At 42.6% G+C, this 20,002-nt stretch overlaps 1 protein-coding gene across 3 annotated transcripts in view; it reads right to left on the bottom strand.

Annotated features, from left to right (window-relative positions):
* Nucleotides 1-6,037, bottom strand: part of CUX1 (cut like homeobox 1) — a 447,664-nt gene extending 441,627 nt beyond the window's left edge. For all 3 annotated transcript variants that reach the window (XM_077294437.1, XM_077294435.1, XM_077294436.1), the window contains exon 1: nt 5,881-6,037. In XM_077294437.1, the coding sequence (XP_077150552.1) occupies nt 5,881-5,943 (63 nt within the window). In that variant the 5' untranslated portion in view covers nt 5,944-6,037. The remainder of the gene's footprint in view (nt 1-5,880) is intronic.
* Nucleotides 6,038-20,002: the final 13,965 nt, after the last annotated feature.

The following is a 20,002-nucleotide window of genomic DNA, read 5'->3' as shown; positions in this document are numbered from 1 at the left end:
GGAGATGAATATGTGCTGCACTTTATGTACATACTCAGTAGTGAGGCAGTGCTCTGGAGTAGCGAGTCTGGAGTCAGGGAAATTGAGGAGCCGGAGTCAGGGGTTTGGCTTACCGACTCCACAGCCCTGCTGGATACACAACAGACTATCGTCAATGGAACCCAGTTCACATGTTGTTTTAGCCATGTTAGTGACTGTCAGGGCTTCCGTTTGAAGTCCTGAAAAAGGGATTCAGGCATTTATGGTACTGAAGAGCCATTGACTTTAGTGAAGCAGACAGTCTCTTAGGACTCTGACATTTTTGGCAGGGTCTTCCTTTTTGAGGATTCGACAAATGCAAGGTTTAGGTGCTTAAAAGCAAAACAAAAAAAAGAGACATTAACAAAAACGCTGCTTCAAATCTGCAGACACTTAATAGGAAAGTGTACAATCAAAAATAAAAAGTTCTCTTTACCCCAATTCTGGTACACGCACACACACAAACACACACGACTATGGAAGGTAAATTCATATGCTGATTTGTTGCAGACATTGCAAATTAGAAAAAAAAATATACAAATCTGAATGGAATAGGCAAATGCATAGATTACTGCATGCCCAATATGGATGGATTGTATGCAATTGATCTGCAGTGTGTGAAAATATACAGGAGGAAATATTTTAACATCAGATATGCAGCTATCTGTGACTGGCTATAAACCTTAAACAAAACACTATTTTAGAGGACAGCGCTCTACCAACATCACTGCCCAAGTTCTCAGTATGAAGAGGGGAGACACTTCTAGAGGCGGCTTATTTCAGCAACAAAAGGCATGTTGGGAAAAAAAAAAAAAAAGACTTCCCATTCCTCATCTTCCCTGCAGGCGTAGGAAAGATAAGAAGCCCCTATACACAACACTGAAAGTTCGGCCGATATAAATCTGGGCACCTATAATAAAGTTTTAATTGGAAAGTAGTAATAAAAAAAAAAAAAAAATACTCCCACCCACAAACTAGTCTATGATTAAAATTAAAGCATTTTCTTTGCTCCAAAAACTGCGGGAACAAAATTCAACATGGGTAGCAGGAAAGCAGTTTTAAACAAAGATAGATTATAAAAAGCGTGCCCAGTTTAGGAGCAAAACTCAGCTCAAGGGATTATATTAAAATCTAGATAATAATCTCAACCACGATTCCATATTTGACGTTTGCACAGGTTAAATATTAGTCTGCAATTAGCCATCAGCTCCCGGATACTTGTGTTTTAGAATTAAATGTGCAAACTTTGAAACATTAAACTACAATAAAGTCCTAAAAATCTTAAGTTTTAATTTATTACCATCCAGTAAGAGAATCCTGCTGCAGGAGTTAATACACATGCTTTCTCTACACGCTGTACCACACTTCATACGTATATACACACATGCAAGTATAATATTAAAGCCTCTCTGTTCTCCCTCCATTCACAAACTGACAACCAAGTCTTTCAGCTGAGCAGCGCCCACCCACCGCATCACACACACACTGGAAAGTGCTTCAGGGAACTAGTGACATTGATATGCATGTTTGGCAAGCCAGGTAAACATTATCCGGCTGCACCATCTGACACAGTCACACTAGAAAGACTCTCAAACCTTTAGAATAAGTTTGGGAGATCAAACCTTAATAAATAAAATAAGAGCCATTATATTATTTATCAAATGTAAATAGCACTTGTCTTTTAGATCAAAAGACATAATACACGCTAGGTAATGAGTGCAGTGTATGGAGCCTCCTATGTCTTGAAGCAGTTTAGGCTATAGTGGACTTTGATGACTTCAGTCAGCCCAACACCTAGGTGTGTAATCTCACTTGTGAGCTAAAGATGGGTTGCTGCACATACAAACCCATGCATATTAGCTGGGGCCTATTAAAAGAGGGGAGCGAGAATAACCAAGGATACCTTCACTAAACAAAAACTGTATAGTTTTAATGGATCAAGTTTAAAAGCCAACCATGTAAATATTACTTATTGGAAATGTAAGGTCACAGTATCAGAAGACAAATAAAACTTATAGATAAGGTCACCTAGCTATGAAAGAAATATGATATCTGATTAATTCCAGGTTCACAAATTTATCGCTCTGAGGATACATGATAAATGCGGCAATAAGACTTTACTCCAGTGACTAGGCGGTTAGGAGCCTCTTTCCCTCTCCCGTCTTGCTACATTTTGATTTCTTTCACCCACACATTTATGTTTCTGATTTATATGAAACAAACCCTGCTTAACTATAGAACAACCATTTTCTGCAACAAATTTGCCATTTGTAAACCTTTCCTAGACAAGGCTCCATGACACACCAAACACGAAATATAGCTGACTGTATTGTCTCATGGGTGTTCAGATTTTTTTCCTCACTCCAAAGACATACCGATAGGGAATTTAGATTGTGAACTCCAATGGGGACAGTGATAATAATAATTTTATTTCTATAGCGCCAACATATTCCGCAGCACTTTACATTTTAGAGTGCTGTGCAGTGATGATAATGTCTGTAAAGTGCTGTGGAATATGATGGCGCTGTACTAATTCATAAGTAATTGTGCCATAATAGGTAAAAACTCCAAGTCAACTGGACACCTTAAGCATTTTGTAGGAAAATGTTGCACTTTCACAAAACAAATTATAGAAACTTAGAATGCTGGCAGAAGCATTCCACTATGGAAGATATTATTTAGCAATATTGCATTGTGTTATCACATTCAGGGATGTTAGAGATGTGAATTATCCACAGCTGCCTGTTAAGCCCATCAGGGGAGGACTATAGTCGGTTGCTTGGGGTAGTCATTAGTCTGCAAGTGGAATTCAGAGGCTTTAAATCTGTTTACAGAAGCAGACTGACCTGCAAAGAATCTGGAATTCCCAACACGACTGCATGTTAATAAAGAACACACAAATTATATGTATTTTTGCACAAAAAATTTACAATTCCAAAAATTGCACCAACGAATAGGAGCAGTCTCACATATTTACAGAAATCTAATAGCCTACAATCTGGGAAATCAGCATCTGGATCTGATTGTGAAGTATTCCACCAGGTACTCCAAGGATCTATTATACGGAGTGAACAGAACACATTTGATAAAGCCTTTCTTCTTGTAAAACCATTCAGACAATATTTACAGAAAGGAAATTACTACTGCTAAACCCACCGCTATCACTGGAGTCCTGACAGAAGAGAAACAAAGCTAATCTTTGTTCTTATGAAAGTATTTGAATATTCAGAAGTCTGTCATTTGTGTTTAATTTGCTGAACTGTAATGAATTGATGGCAAAGTGTTCTGAACTTTTGATCCTTTCTGAGAGTGGCGTTTGATTGCCTTCACCCCCACCCCCCATCCAACGTGATCATATGAATTCAAGGACCTTCCACCTTGTACATTCAGATGATGATTAATGAGTTTCATTTTAACAAAAGAGAAAACAATGATCTTTGTTCTGCGCAAAAGGCAAAATTTTTGAGGCGTCCTTAAAGTAGTCTGCTTGCTTACGAAAAAAAAAAAAACAATGTCGAGATGATCGATTTATAAATATTGCTTAATTTAACCCTTGCATCTTTAATTATGAAGGGTCAATAAATTTTACATGTCTTGATTTTCAAGTTTTTGTAAAGAGTCTACATAGAGTGACATATTACGTCTTTATTCCACCCACATCACGGCAGAAATAATCTGCAATTTAAAGGATGCATAATTTATGTCCGCTTCTCTTTGTTACTAAGAAAGAGGAATCTACCAGGCCACGGTACAAAAGAAATTTTATTTAGAGTGTGGACGATTCACCAAGTCAAACAATCCCTTTGTACTTAAAGATCCATATCTTGAGAACTATATTCTGAAAAAAAATAGAAAAATCAACTAAAACTGGTGGTAAAAGTTGTGTTTATTTTACTCCTAATTGAACAAGTATCCCCCAAGCAGACAGACAGTATCAGCACGCACGCTAACAGCCACCGCTTCTAAAGCTGCTATGCTGTTCAATACGGGAGGCACGAAAATCCATACAGGCAATCAAGAATATTTTTACTGCCCCCTGTAAGTTCATGAGAATGTCTATTGATCTTAACCATGACTCCATAGCAAAGATCCTCCGCTTTCAGACACTGAGCCTTACGTGGTTTCTGACAGACACATTAACCAACACACAACTTTCAGGCTTTGCCAGAATCCTCGCCAACACATCCACAACCTTCTCTCCCAGGCACATGAAAGTGCTGCAGATAGACACTTCTGAAGATTTATAATTACATGCAAATCAATGCAAAACGTGCTCCACTCATAAGAGGAAAAAAAAAATGCTATGAAAAAAAAAAAGTACAGTCTCGTGCCCTAATTTTGTGAAATGTACTTTCCTGTAATAAAACAAGATCTCTGTGAGGAGCAGGCACCTTATCTTATTTCATGGAGATAAATTAACCAGAATCATGAAAGGGTTTTTCAAGGCCACCACATTAACCCAATAATAATAATAATAATAATAATAATTTTAAAAAAAGGCATAACGGGCCAAATCTGTGGCTGCTTACGGGTTAAATTCCCAGCTAGCCACATCCAGATCTCATGGGACCATCAGCGCTGTAAATTGGGTCACCACGTATTTACATACGCCACCTCCATATTAGTATGTGCAGTAACATATGGACCAAAAAACAAAACAATGCCAAGATGTCCTAATAAGCAGGTAATAAATGCGACAAGACGAGGCGCAGGTACGGAATAGACTATGGTACAAGACCCCACACGGGAGCTCGGATGGACGGAGGTCGTCCCCAAAGAACACCCAGAAAAGCAGCCGGATCAATAGGACAGCAAAACACCCCGAGGGGTTACATTATGTTACCTCATACCTAAAAAAAGAGAAGCCTGAGGGGCAGAAAAAGTACAAAATAGAATGACACATAATCCCCGACTACAAGCCGACGACCTCGGAAACGTTTTTGTGGCAATAATACATCAGAAAATTAAAAAAAGGTGAAGTAAAATAGGGAGACTCTGAGAAGAAGAAAGCACAAATAATCAGCAGCCACCAGAAAGCCCTTGTGCTCGGATTATGGCGTCACCTGAGGTAATTCAGTCACAAATCATGTGACAACCGGCAGGGACGGCTCCTGACAACTTTTCCCTCACCCTAGGGTGCACCGACAACGTACACGTCCTAATAATCCCCCCTAATACAAGTCACAACACTGGAGACAAAACATGTCCAAATGTAAAGTTCTGTCTGGTCCCAAGAAATAGAAAAAATAACACCCGAAAAAGCAGCAGCAAAGCCCCCGAGAGAGAGACGGGCGCCGGCCGGGACCGGGGCGGAAAGGGCTCGTCTTATTTAATAAAAGCCTAAAGTTAGTTGCGTCGTCCATGCAGAGAGTGTGAGGAGAGAGCAGCCTGTGAGGAGAGGAGCCTGTGAGGAGGAGAAGGCAGGCGCTGTGTGGAGGAGGGGGCGCAGCCTGGCACCACAGCGCCACCAGCATCATCAGCACAACAACCAGCGGAGGAGGCAAGTTCAATAAAAGCAGCGAAAAAAAAACTCCAATAAAAAAATAAACTTGGAGAAGCTGTAACGAGAGGCGAGGGAACGAGCGGCTGGAAGCGGGCAGCGGCGTCCCGGCGCGGGCACAGCAGCCTCGGCACGGGGAGCAGGAAGAAGCGGCGCCACAGAGCCGGCGCCATCTTGGCTGATCGATGAATTGAACAAAGAGGATCAATTTCTGATAAAACGTTATCAATGAGAGCGGCCAGGAAAGCGGCGGTTTTGCCCGGCTCGGGGACGGTGCACGGGGGATCGGAGCGGACAGATAGAAGGCGGGGAAGGAGCGGGAGAGGGTGGCGGAGGAGAGGAAGGAAGAAAACGGAGCTGACCTGCAGCTGCTGTAAATCAAAGCGCTTCCAATATTGAAACATCGATCCCGCATTGGCCGCCATCTTGAGACATATTGAGACGGAGTGAGAGGCTGATAGAGAGGGGGCTGGAGTTCAGGAGCAAGCGGCGGAGGAGGGGGAAAGGAAGGAGGGAGGGAGCAAGAGCAAAACACGGCGCGGACTCCACACCCACCCGCTGCCGGCACGGAGCGGGGCCAGCCGGCGTCTGAGGAGCGCTCACTGCCCGCCCAGCGGCACGGGGACCTGGCTGCCTGCTCTCCCGCCCGCCGCTGCTCGCTGGGCGGCCCCGGCACTACCAGGAGTCCCGGCCCGCGGCCGCCGTGTCCGGCCTGTGTGTATCGGCGGCTGCCACCTGCTCCTCGCGTGTCGCCGAGCACACGGCCCACTGATATCGGCGGCATTGTATCGTGACTGAGGGGAAAAAATACACATCAGTGTGTGGAAGCGCCCGTAATATGGGCGTATGTCGTGTACATACAGATATATATCGCGATATAAGGAAGTCTCCAGAGCGGCGTGCAGGAAATCAGGAATAACCTTATGGCTCACAGTTGTAAGAAGTGCGGGGGGGCAAAGTGCCGGGCAATGGCTGCGGGGCAGCGGCCGCTCCGGGCACACGGGGCAGCTGCGCGGGAGAGGGGCGGAGACTAGGGGTAATAGCGCGGGGAGGGGCGGAGACTGGGGGTAATAGCGCGGGGAGGGGCGGAGACTGGGGGTAATAGCGCGGGGAGGGGCGGAGACTGGAGGTAATGGCGCGGGGAGAGGCGGAGACTGGAGGTAATGGCGCGGGGAGGGGCGGAGACTGGGGGCAACAGCGCGGGAGAAGGGCGGAGACTGGAGGTAATGGCGCGGGGAGGGGCGGAGACTGGGGGCAACAGCGCGGGAGAAGGGCGGAGACTGGTGGGCAGCAGCGCGAGGTGGGCGGAGACTGGGGCAGCAGCTCGGAAGGCCGGGTAGTGGGCGGTGCCAGCACTGCCAGGAGAGCGCGTGTGTTTGTTTAACCCCTTGGTGACCAGGCCAGATTTTACCACTGTCACTTTATGAGGTTATAACTCTGGAACGCTCCGATCCCAGTGATTCTGAGACTGTTTTTCCTTCACATATTGCACTTCATGATAGTGGTAACATTTCTTCTATATAGCTTGTGTTTATAAAATGGTAATTTGGCAAGACTGTAGAAACTTTTGCAATTTCAATCTTTTAATTTCTATTCCCATAAACCAGAGCTTTATTTCACACAGAATAGTTAATAACATTTCCCACGTGTCTACATTACATCAGCACAATTTTGTAAACTTTTTTTTTTGTTAGGGAGTATAAGGGTTAAAATTTGACCAGCGATTTCCCATTTTTTACAACAAAATTTACAAAACCATTTTTTTTATTCACCACATCACATTTAAGGTAAGTTCACAAAGGGAGTTTTTGCTGCTTTTTTTTTTTTCTACAGCAAAACCTGATCTTGGCAGGAAAGAAGCTGCGGCAAAAACGCAGGTTAGGTGGTTTTTTTGTGCAGATTTTTGTCTCTTTGTCCAGGCTAATGTTCACTGACTTTCTGCAGTAAAAACGCTGCAAATAATGATACCTGCGTTTTCGCTGCATATTTTCAACACCCATTCAAGCCAATGGGTGAAAAACGCTGCGAAAACACTGAAAGAAGTGACATGCTCTATGTCCAAAACACGCAGCAAAGCACAAAATCCTGATGACACAAAAAACCAATGTGTGTGCATGAGATGCTGGTACTGTGAAAAGCAGCTGAAAATTAGCATAAAAAACGCAGCAAAAACGCCCTGTGTGAACTTACCCTTGAAGTGACTTTGTGGGGGGTCTATAGAACAGAAAATACCAAAAAGTGACCTCATTCTAAAAACTGCACCCCTCAAGGTGCTCAAGAAATTTATTAACCCTTCACAAGAACTAAAGGAAAAGTGTGGATCTAAAAAATTAACATTTAAGCTGTTCACAAAAAAATTACTTTAAACTTAAACATTTTTTTATTTTCACCAGGGTAACCGTAGAAAATGGACCTCAATCATTATTGTGTAATTTCTCGTAAGTACACCGATACCCCGTATGTGGGGGAAATCCGCTGCTTGTGCACATGGCAGGGCTCGGAAGGGAAGGAGCACCATTTGACTATTTCAATGCAAAATTGTCTGGAATCAAGAACGGACTCCATGTCGTGTTTGTAGAGCCCCTGATGCACCTAAACAGTGGAAACACACACACCCACCCCATTTTGGAAACCTCACCCCTCAAGTATTTTATCCAGTGGTATAGTGAACATTTTGATCCCACAGATACAACACAGAATTTGATAACATTAGGTCGTCATATTGAATATGTCATCATTGGTGTTGAGCGCAAGTGCTGCTACTCCGGGTGCTCGGGTACACTCCAAATATTGCTGGTGCTCGAGTCCCTGCCCCGTTTGTTTCATGGCTGTTAGACACCCAAAATATCATGCAGGGTTCTGTGATACTCTGTGCATACCCAAGCACCCAATCTAAACTCGAGTAGGAGCATTTGCACTCATCACTAGCTATCTTCATCATTTTTATTTATTTATTTTTTTTGCTTTTGAAAAAACCCAATTCTAACTCCGACCCTAACTGCAAAGAATGGGGGAAAAAAATTTATGCATTTTATAATTTTTTTTCTAAGGGGGTGACAAAGGCAGATTTTTTTTTAATGTGACCACTGTGATAGGTTCTATCAAAGTGATCAAAAGGAACCGATAGGAGAAGTTTTCTATTGTTGCTGTGAACTGGATGGCAGATTTCGGCAGGCGCACTGCGCATTATTTTTCCAGGAAGATGACGCAGAGGGTCCGGGGATGGCAGAAGTACCGAGGGGCTCGGGGGACCCAATTTTTCTCATCTCTGATATGTTAGATCATATCAGAGGACAGAGAAATTAATTTTAAATTAGACTTTTTTTTTTTAGTGATCGCTGTTATTTGGTTAATAACGGTGATCCCGTGACAGGGGACCGTAAAAACCATCCCTGTTCATGTTCTCCAGGGTCTCAGCTACCCCCGGTAGGCGAGACTCCAGAGATTTTCCGATGCTGGGGGGCCCAATACCCATATTTCTCAGCGCCGTTAAAAAGTGGTGCTGAGGAATAAGTACCCTTAATTGCCGCCGTTAAAAGGTGTATTGGCGGTCATTAAGGGGTTAAATAAAATTTGTATATGTATAAAGGCTTGGACTGGCCGCACAGGAGAATCCTCTGGTGGGCCCCTGTGCAGGAGTGGGCTACCACCCTCTTATATGAACAGTACTTCACACTATATACGTGATTCACCACCTCTCGTGTCTCCCCTTTTCCTCATAGTTTGTAAGCTCGCGAGCAGGGCCCTCATTCCTCCTGGTATCTGTTTTGAACTGTGATTTCTGTTATGCTGTAATGTCTATTGTCTGTACAAGTCCCCTCTATAAGTTGTAAAGCGCTGCGGAATATGTTGGCGATATATAAATAAAATTATTATTATTACATAAAGGCAAAGGCAGCATCTTATTAATTTAACAATCTACCCAGCATATTTCTAATATTTCTATGGAATTTTGTGAATGAGGATAAAGACATTTTTGCATGTGAGGCCCTGGAGTTGATGTTTCTGGTTGGCCCTTGGCACCCCAGTCCGACACTGTGTGTGTGTTTGAAGATGCAACAACAAGATGGAAATGTAGAATTCTGTAATCACAGGATGGATAGCCGTTACTAATATGCAAATGATGAAAAAATAGAAGCAAACTTGTCAAAACCTCTCAATTTATTCAGTATCTAGTTTGAGTGTCACTTGCAGAAATCAAGGCACTTCCATTTTTCAGGATCTGGAGCTGGGTGAGGGATTTTTTTTGCAGCTTGAAATGATGTTTTTATTGATACCATTTTGGCCTAGATGCAATGTTTTGATCGCCTCTTGCATTTTATTTAGATTTTTTCCTGTTTCGTCATTTAGCGATCAGATTAATTTACGGTACTTTATATTTTGAAAGACCAGACACACCAATACACTGAACACACCGATACAAATATGTGTATTTGTAATTTTTGTTAAATTATTTTAATGGTGCTAAAGAGGGGGTGATTTGAACTTTTGTGTTTTTATTTTGTTTTTTTATATTTTTTTACAACTTTTTTTTTTTTTTACTGTGTTAGCCCCTTTAGGAGACTTGAAGCTGCGATCATCCACTCGCCTGTGGTATGCATAGCAAAAATCACAATCTTCTATGAACACTGGCCAAGGTCCTGATGTTCACAGGAGGATCGTGATTGCAGGCACAGGGGTCTTCTGTAGACCCCCCCCCCCCCCAGCTGTCATGACATGACAGGGGCGCCAATGGGTGGGACTTGTGATGTCTTTCCAGCAGGCACATGTTAATACTGCTACCAGTGATTGACAGCGGCATTTAACTGGTTAACAGCCACAGGTGAATCCCTAATCCACCCACTGCTGTTAGAAGCCCTTGATAGTTGATTAAATATGCCATCAAGTACGTGGAAAGATGCAGGCTCAGCGCTGGAGCCTGCATCAAATGCAGGGACATGGCCGATGACGTAATGGGTTAAAGTTCGCCTTTCTGTTGCAGAGAAAATAGCAATCAAAGCATTTGACACTTAATGAGTTAATTTTTGTTAAGCCCAAGTGGGCGTACCAGAGAGTTTTCATTGGAGGTATGTATTTCTTCTCCCTGTGTGAGGTGACCAATAATAAGCAGGCAGCAACTCAAACAGGAAAGAAGAACACCCCCCCACCATAGCTTAGAGAAGACCACTTGTACTTGCTGTGAGAACAGTCTGTTCTGGATTGCTCCTATGTGTGATGTAATGATGCTCTCCAGGGTGATTACAAGTTGAGGACAACAGACATTTGTGTTGTACAGATACATCTCTAGACAGACAGTGTGGAGTAGGGGCAGCACAGTCGAGCTGACAGTGCTGGGAGAGGAGCAGTGCTGATAGAAGGCTCTGTAATGTGACACAGCTAAACTCGTCTGTGCTGCCCATCCCCCATAAGGACCTTGTCTGAAAGGTGTTAGCCGTTTATGCTTTGTAATCAAGCAGGAGATTAGACCGGACTGTATCATTAAATCTCACACAATGAGAAACCCAAGCTGTGGGGAGGGGGGGCGGTTTCTTTCCTTTGAATGGTGCTGCCTGCTTATGACTGGTCAGCATTATACAGGGATATGTACAGGCCCCCGGTGAAAACTGTTTGATAACACCCAATTGGAAATAACAAAAGTTAACTCATTAGGTGCCAAATACTTGCTAATATCTACACAAATGAGAAGTGAACTAAAAATAAAAAATGTTTTATTCCACTCTGCTGCCTATATTATATTTTGTATACAGTTCCAACATGAAAAATGAAAGGTCTGCTTTAAAAGAGTTTTCTGGCCTTTTCACTATTGAGGACATATCTTTAGCACAGGTCATCAATATCACATTTGTGTGGACGGATGCCTGGCGCCCCACCGTTCAGCTATAACCAAAGGCGAACAGAGCAGAATAACCCGACTCCATTCACTGTGTGTTGGCCATTCACTACACAGCGAATGGGGTCATGATGGGTGTCTATACACCACAATTCTGCTATTGACTTCTTATATGGCCAAAAACCTCTTTAAGGGTATGTGTCCACGTTCAGGATGGCCGGCGGTTTGGACGGAGCGGCAAACCCGCTCCGCCCTAAGCCCTGCCCCCTTCTGTGATGCGATGATTCCAGATGTGTTCATTGCACACATCCGGCATCATCACACCCCACACATAGGGCCCTGTGTTATACCTTGCGGCGGCATAGCGTCGCCGCAAGGTACACGGACATGCTGCGATCTTAAAAGACGCGCCGCATGTCCGGAATCGCAGGGCCGCCTGGTGCGTGTTACCACGCATAGTTGAGACGGGATTTGATAAAATCCCCTCCACTATGCTGTAACATCTGGACGCTGCGTGTTTGACGCTGCGGCTCTGCGCAGCATCAAACACGCAGCGTTTCCTGCACGTGGACACATTCCCTTAGCCAGGAAATCAATCTCAGTTTGGCAATCTGTCTCAGGCACCTCAACTATCAGCTGATCACTGTGAGGCCGATAGCCCATTCATTGTTTATCAGGCACAATGGATAGCATTGTGACTAGTAAACAATAACCAACAGATCAAGGGTGACGGGACAGGACTCTCATCAAGATTTGATTTATGCCTATCATTAGGATAGGAAAAAATGTGTGGTAGTCAGCTCACCTGGTAAGTGGATTTCTCCATGTCCACACTCGCGCAGATGAAGGCTGAGCAGCCGGTTGTAGGCACAATGAAGAACATTATCACCCAACTTCCATTTTACATTATATTTATGGAAATAAGAAGAGATCCCATATTAAAATAAAATGTAGCTTTTATTCAATAATACATTAAAAAAACTATTAAAAAGCAATAATACTATCAAAATGACACTGAACATGTAAATACACCAATGAACCACTGATGTTATTAGTACACGGGAAATTCTACACTAACAGTAATAGTGCTCAAAAGATATATATTGCTGTGCCTATGTGGAGGGAGTGTATATGCTGCTTTGATAGTACTTTGTATTTTGGCATTTATTATATAACGGTTGGGAACTTACAAGGTGCATTATATAGGCACAGTAATCTATATCTTTTGAGCACTATTACTGTAAGGCTATGTGCACACGTCAGGATTTCCTGCAGGAAATCTGCATGCATTTTTTTCCGCGTTTTTTTTCCGGAGCTTCCCAATGCATTAAATAGCAGCAAAAATGCGCAAAATTAATGAACATGCTGCGTTTTTTACCGCAATGCGTTTTTTCGCAAAAAATTGCAGAATGCATTAAAAATGATGGGATGCTTATCTATGCCTTTTTTTCCACAGAGAACGGCCGAAAAAACGCGAAAAATCCTGAACGTGTGCACATAGCCTTATTGTAGAATTTCCCGTGTACGTTAGTGGTTCATTGGTGTATTTACTTGTTCGGTGTCCTTTTGATAGTATTATTGCTTTTTAATTGTGTTTTAATGTATTATTGAATAAATGCTACATTTTATTTTAATATGGGATCTCTTCTTATTTCCATAAATATAATGTAAAATGGAAGTTAGATGATATTGTATGCAGAAGTGGCCTCTGTATTATTTAGGACATTTTGGTCGATAACAATGAAGAACAGGTGTAATCCAGAGAGAGACTGTGTCTTAGTGATAAAATATAGCTTTTAGTGAGCCATTTAAAAAAAAAAAAAAAATTGACATTAATAGTGTTCCACAAAAATAAATTCAGCACATTACAGCATAACAGGTACATATAATGATAACAAGAATCCCAGGTACATATTAGATGCCAGGGTGGTGACAAATATCATGATTTCCCCCCCCCCCCCCCCTCAAGAAAACAACACCAATAATCATGAGCGCAAAAGGAGGACTAGGAGCAATAGGTGAAATATAGTAAAATCAGAGGTAAATTTTATTAGTCATATATAGGTAAAAAGTTCTCATAACACAGTGAGAAAAACACCAAGGCAATGCAGAAAAAAATCAAGGTCACCCGACAAAGAAAAAGAATACAAATGTTCCAATATGTATCAAGTGATCAGTATAGAAGGAATATCAATCACCAGGTAAGCTCAAACAAGGGCCCCACAGAGGCATGCATAAGCCAATAACACAACAAAAATCAATACAAAGGCAGAGCGTACCGGTGGGTTTGAGGGGCGACCAAGGACCGGATAATGAGACCCCGACGTGCGTTTCGCGGTAGCACAGCGCCGCTTTCTCAAGGTTTTTGTCACTGTTATGTGAACTTTTTACCTTTATGTGATGACTAATAAAATTTACCTCTGATTTTACTATATTTCACCTATTGCTCCTAGTCCTCCTTTTGCTCTCATAATACACATAATGCAGCAGTACAACCATCGCGTTTCGACTACAGTCCTAATCATCTTGCCATGATTAAGACGCTATTCGAAATGCATTGGTTGTAATGCTGTAATATGTTTTATGCTGTAATGTGCTGAATTTATTTATTGACCATTAGTGTAAATTTTTTCAATGGCTCATTAAAAGCTATATTTTATTTTAAGGCTACTTTCACACTAGCGTTGTTTGCTGTCCGTCGCAATGCGTCGTTTTGGAGAAAAAACGCATCCTGCAAAGTTGCCCGCAGGATGCGTTTTTTCTCCATACACTTGCATTAGCGACAGATTGCCACACGTCGCATCCGTCGTGCGACGGATGCGTCGTGTTTTGGCGGACCGTCGGCACAAAAAAAGTTCCATGTAACTTTTTTTGTGCGTCGTGTCCGCCATTTTCGACCGCGCATGCGCGGCCGGAACTCCGCCCCCTCCTCCCTGGAATTCACAATGGGGGAGCAGATGCAATGTAAAACTGCATCCGCTGCCCCGTTGTGCTACATTAACACACTGTCCGTTGGGCCAACGGTTTGCGACGGCCCGTACCGACGGACTAGTGTGAAAGTAGCCTTAGGCTGGAGTCACACTCAGCGTAAGACAATACGGTCCGTTTTTTACGGCCGTAATACGGAGAAATGTTCCCAAAATAGTGGTCCGTATGTCATCCGTAGGCAGGGTGTGTCAGCGTATTTTGCGCATGGCATCCTCCGTATGGCATCCGTACGGCGATATTGTCTCGCAGGCTTGCAAAACCGACATCTAATGGATTTATGTGCTCAAATGTTCGGTATATGTCATTGAGACACATATATATATATTCTGTATTTATATTTAATTCAGCGTGATATCTGTGAAAAGCCGGTAATTCAATTGCCGGCTTTTCATTTCTCCTTCACAAAAACCCGACAGGATATGAGACATGGTTTACATATAGTAAACCATGTCATATCCCCCTTTTTTTTGCATATTCCACACTACTAATGTTAGTCATGAACTGCAGCCTGGGAACTTTTTCCCACGCTCCAGATCATATGAGGACATCCAGCAGGGGGCGCATCACCGCGACTGAAGGTAACTATAGGTCATTGACCTACATTTCCTTTATTCGCCGGGGCTTACAGACACGAGCACAGCTGCATTAGCAGGGCTCCTGCCTGTAAAATATTTTAACCCCTTCAGATGGATTACCTCGTGGGACCTGACATTTCTTCAGAAGGTATGTATATTGTGGGTTTATTATTTTGCCAAGCGAGGGGCTTCAAATGGATTGAGAGAGCAATAAAATATTAAAACAACCGGTGTGTTTATTTCATTAAAATACTTTTTAATAATGTGTGTGTTTTTTAACCCTTATATACAATTGGATTAATAATGGATAGGTGTCATAATTGACGCCTCTCCATTATTAATCTGGCTTAATGTCACCTTACAATAGCAAGGTGGCATTAACCCTTCATTACCCCATATCCCACCGCTACACGGGAGTGGGAAGAGAGTGGCCAAGTGCCAGAAAAGGCGCATCTTCCAGATGTGCCTTTTCTGGGGTGGCTGGGGGCAGATGTTTTTAGCCACGGGGGGGCCAATAACCATGGACCCTCTCCTGGCTATTAATATCTGCCCTCAGTCACTGGCTTTACCACTCTGGCGGAGAAAATTGCGCGGGAGCCCACGCCAATTTTTTCCGCCATTTAACCCTTTATTTTAGCAGCTACAGTGCACAAATTTTGCACATACACACTACTAACATTAGTAGTGTGGAATATGCAAAAAAAAAAAGGGGATATGAGATGGTTTACTGTATGTAAACCATGTCTCATGTCCTGTCGGGTTGGGGAAGGAGAAATGAAAAGCCGGCAATTGAATTACTGGCTTTTCACTAACACCGCTGCGTTTTTCTCACAAGTCACACTGCTGGTCCGTGTGGAATCCGTATTTTTCTCGCCCCCATAGACTTTCATTGGCGTATTATTTGCGCAATACGCTGACAAACGCAGCATGCTGTGATTTACTACGGCTGTAGAAAGCCGTATAATACGTCGCCGTAATATACGGCTGATAGGACCAGACCCATTGAGAATAATTGTGCCGTTTGTTTGGCGAGTTTTACGGACGTATTTTCTGCGCTCATACGTCCGTAAAACTCGCTAGTGTGACTCCAGCCTTAGACACAGTCTCTCGCTGGATTACATCTGTTCTTCATTGTATCATTAGGACAGGGCTTAATTAAAAAAAAAAAACCCAGATAGACCTCACATCAAATAAAAGCTGCCACTGCGTTTACCTCCAAAGTAAAATTGCAATTTTTGCATATGTTGTCATGATTGCCAATCTGGAATTTTTTATAAAGATGTGAATAAAGTTACAAAAATGTTTACTCGAGTGTTAGCCCCTTACTTGTTCTTGCCCCATATATTAAAGAGGTTGTCCACTACTTCTACATTTATGACGTATCCTTGGGGTAGGTCATCAATGTCTGATAGGCCGGGGTCCGACACCTCCGCCAATCAGCTGCGGCGGAGACTGCCGACTGGAAGTACTTGTGGAGCTGCTCCGTCTTCTGGCAGTGGCCGCTGCAGGATACTACACATCCGCCTGCTATTGATTTGAATAGTAGGTGGATACGCAGTAACCAGCCTCGGGCACCACCAGAAGACGGAGCAGCTCCACAAGTGAGTACTTCCGGCCGACACCGATAACAGCCGATCGGCAGGGGTGTCTCACCCCGGCCAATCAGACATTGATGAAGTCTTCAGTGTAAAAGTAGTGGACAACTTCTTTAACTGAGTGCTTACTGGACTCTCCACACATAGGGACAGGAGCGGTCCTGTCCTGTTGGTGCAACACCTTAAATTTCCTCCTTTCCTATTGTAGACTTTTTTTTTTTCCTTTTGAATGTTTTCATTTAAATTATGGAATCCATTACATACACTAATTTTTAAAAAATCCAGAGGTTCCTCTTGCACCCATTGTACACCCCTCTGTTCTGAGGTGGATATTCATCATTTATAACAGCAGACTGTTCTAGTAGATACGTTAAGTATGTTCAGTAGGACCAGATTTCTTCATCTGGGTGATTATCACTTTCATTAGTATTGAATATTATGCTTAAACAAATGACTTCAATTATACTGTCTGTTCCCTGCTAGATCCGCATGTACATGTTACATTATATGCCTCATGGTGCTCAGGAGCGTAGGGGTTAATATTCACATCCACGTTACGTAGCTTTGTAAATAATAGGTCATTTGTTATTAGTCTTAGAGATTATAAGGTAGCCAACATAAGCATCATTTCCAAACTTTTGTCAAAGAAAAATGAGCGGAGCTGAAGGCATTGCCGCTATTTGACATGTATTATTGATGAGATAGTTACTATAATGTATTACAGTTTCATGTAATTTACCACCATAAATCTGTGATTATGTTTTCTTTGTCACGGTGACTGATCGTTAGCATGTAAACAAGCAATAATATAAAACAAAGTAATGCATTCAAATATTTATTGGCCAGAATTTCACTCAGTAAAAAATTGCCTGTAAATTATTTACTTAATTGCTGTTTTGCTAGTAAGTATCATGCCGATCTTTAGACGAAGGCATATTCTGAGTGACAGATATTACCTCATTTTGTCCTTTACTTTTAACATCACCACTCAATCATCTCTGCCCGTCCATCAAGCTCCTGAGTGTCATTATACCTTAAATAGCAGCTAAGGAAAGGAAGATTGATACACTAAGCACTCCTTTATGGGAATGTATGAATGATGCTCATGCATTATCCAACCATTCACTACTGACATTCACTTGACTACTGATGCATTCTCTAGTTTATTAGGTAAACTTCCGCACGAGGGAAAGGCGGTCTTACAAGGAGTCACATGCGATGTGTGCCATCCAAAAGCACTATAAAGATATTCACCAAATTAATTGATTATTCCGCAAGTGAGAAGGCATAAAGGAAGCGATCTAAGTAACATGGCAGCTATATTTGCATTGTTTTCCCATATAAAACCTATCCACGGGATAAGTGGTAAATGTATAACCACTGAGGTCTGTTCACTGGGACCCCCACCTATGAAAAGAACAGTCCCAAAGTCCTGTGAGACTAGGCGTTGTGGCAATATGTGACACCACCCAAGTCACCTTGGGACAGATGGAAGAACTAGTTTCATCAGTCCCATAAAAGTGAATTAAGTTATGGCCATGCATGTGTGCGCATGTGTGCGTATATTTGCTCTAAAAATATTTAGAATTGAGAGTCCTCAGTGGTTGATACCTTTTAATGGCTAACTGAAAAGATGGTAACAAATTGCAAGCTTTCGAGACTACACAGGTCTCTTCATCAGGCATAGACTAATACAAATTCTGAAGAATCACATATTTATTTATTTGTTACCATCTTTTCAGTTAGCCATTAAAAGGTATCAACCACTGAGGACTCTCAATTCTAAACATTTTTCTATCTACTGGCTAACACGGTACCAAGATATATATCTTTCCTGTATATTTGCTCTATTAATCCTTGTGGTTCGTCTCAGAGGCCAGGCCACCAACAAATACACTTATCCCGTGGATAAATGTGCGATGGCCTATGGTTATTATGAGGGACATGCAGTTAGGACATCTCAGTCTGTGCGTGGAGCATGAATGTCGCATGTGTCTAACACTGCAGGATTATTATGTTGGATTTTTTTCTGTTGTAGCATGTTACTTTTCAGGGCTTTTCATATACTGTATAACGTGTGAAAGTTGGATTCTTTGACATTTATACCAAGATCGAAACATTATGCGCAGCCAAAACTTAACACTTCTTACAGTAAATAAAAAGCGAAAGATTCATATTTGTTCCAGAAAATGAATATTAAAGAAGTCTTATTGGTAGATTTGGCAGCTCGGACCCCATCAGTCCTGACATGGCCACTGGATTCAAGAATGCACAATTACTACTTAGGCTACGTTCACATTTGCGTTGCGTCGGGCGCAGCCGCGGCGACGCATGCGTCATGCGCCCCTATATTTAACATGGGGGGCTCATGGACATGCGTTGTCTAGCGTTTTGTGACGCATGCGTCATTTTTGGCGCAACTGTCAGGGCGCAGACAACGCTGCATGATGCAGTTTTTTAGCGTAAAAAAAATGAACGCATGCGTCACAAAACGCTGCGTTATGCATGCGTTGTGCGTTGCGTCGCCGACGCTGTGCACAACAACGCAAATGTGAGCATAGCCTTACTGCAAAAGTTAGAAGAATCTAATAGGGGAATGACTTGTTGCTCATTTAGAACCTAAAACACAACATCCACCTTTAGTCACGTGCACATGGCGTCTTTATACACACGGATGAACCTGCTGAATATTTCAAGACAGTTCATGACACGTTGACAGTATTTTTTTTTTTGTCCTAAAACGTCTTCTTTTTTTCTTCAAATGATTTAGCTTTAGTACTAGTTTGTGCCAGCATTTTTTTCCCAGCAGTTTTGGGTTGTCTATTGTACTCTCTTTTGTATGTTAAGTACTTAAAGGGAATCTGTCACTCACCAGATTTTTGATACCTCATCTGAGAGCAGGATGATGTGGAGACAGAATCCCTGATTGCAGCGATGTGTCAATTACTGGGCTGCTTGCTGCAGATTTGATAAAATCATTTTTCTCTGCTGCAGAATTACCAGTTCTCTGAATGCTGAGCCGTGTATAACCCCGCACCCACCATTGATTGGCAGCTGTCTGTGTGCCCTGTGCATAAGCAGAAAGCTGCTAATTAGTGGTGGGGATAGTGTTATACAGAGCTCATGAATATGAAGGACTAAATGGCAGCAGGTTTAGAGTCCACTAGTGATATTCTCCTGCCGATAAAACTATATTAAAGGGACTCTGTCACCTAAATTTGGAGGGAACAATTTTCAGCCATAGGGGCGGGGTTTTCCGGTGTTTGATTCACCCTTTCCTTACCCGCTGGCTGCATGCTGGCTGCAATATGGGATTGAAGTTCATTCTCTGTCCTCCATAGTACACGCCTGCGTAAGGCAAGATTGCCTTGTGCAGGCATGTACTACGGAGGACAGAGAATGAACTTCAATCCAATATTGCAGCCAGCATGCAGCCAGCGGGTAAGGAAAGGGTGAATCAAACACCCGAAAACCCTGCACCTATGGCTGAAAATTG

Source organism: Ranitomeya variabilis, chromosome 3, assembly GCF_051348905.1.
Source record: "Ranitomeya variabilis isolate aRanVar5 chromosome 3, aRanVar5.hap1, whole genome shotgun sequence".
NCBI lineage: Eukaryota > Metazoa > Chordata > Amphibia > Anura > Dendrobatidae > Ranitomeya > Ranitomeya variabilis.
The sequence above is the reverse complement of the archived record's forward strand: the minus strand, read 5'-3'. Positions and strand labels throughout refer to the sequence as shown.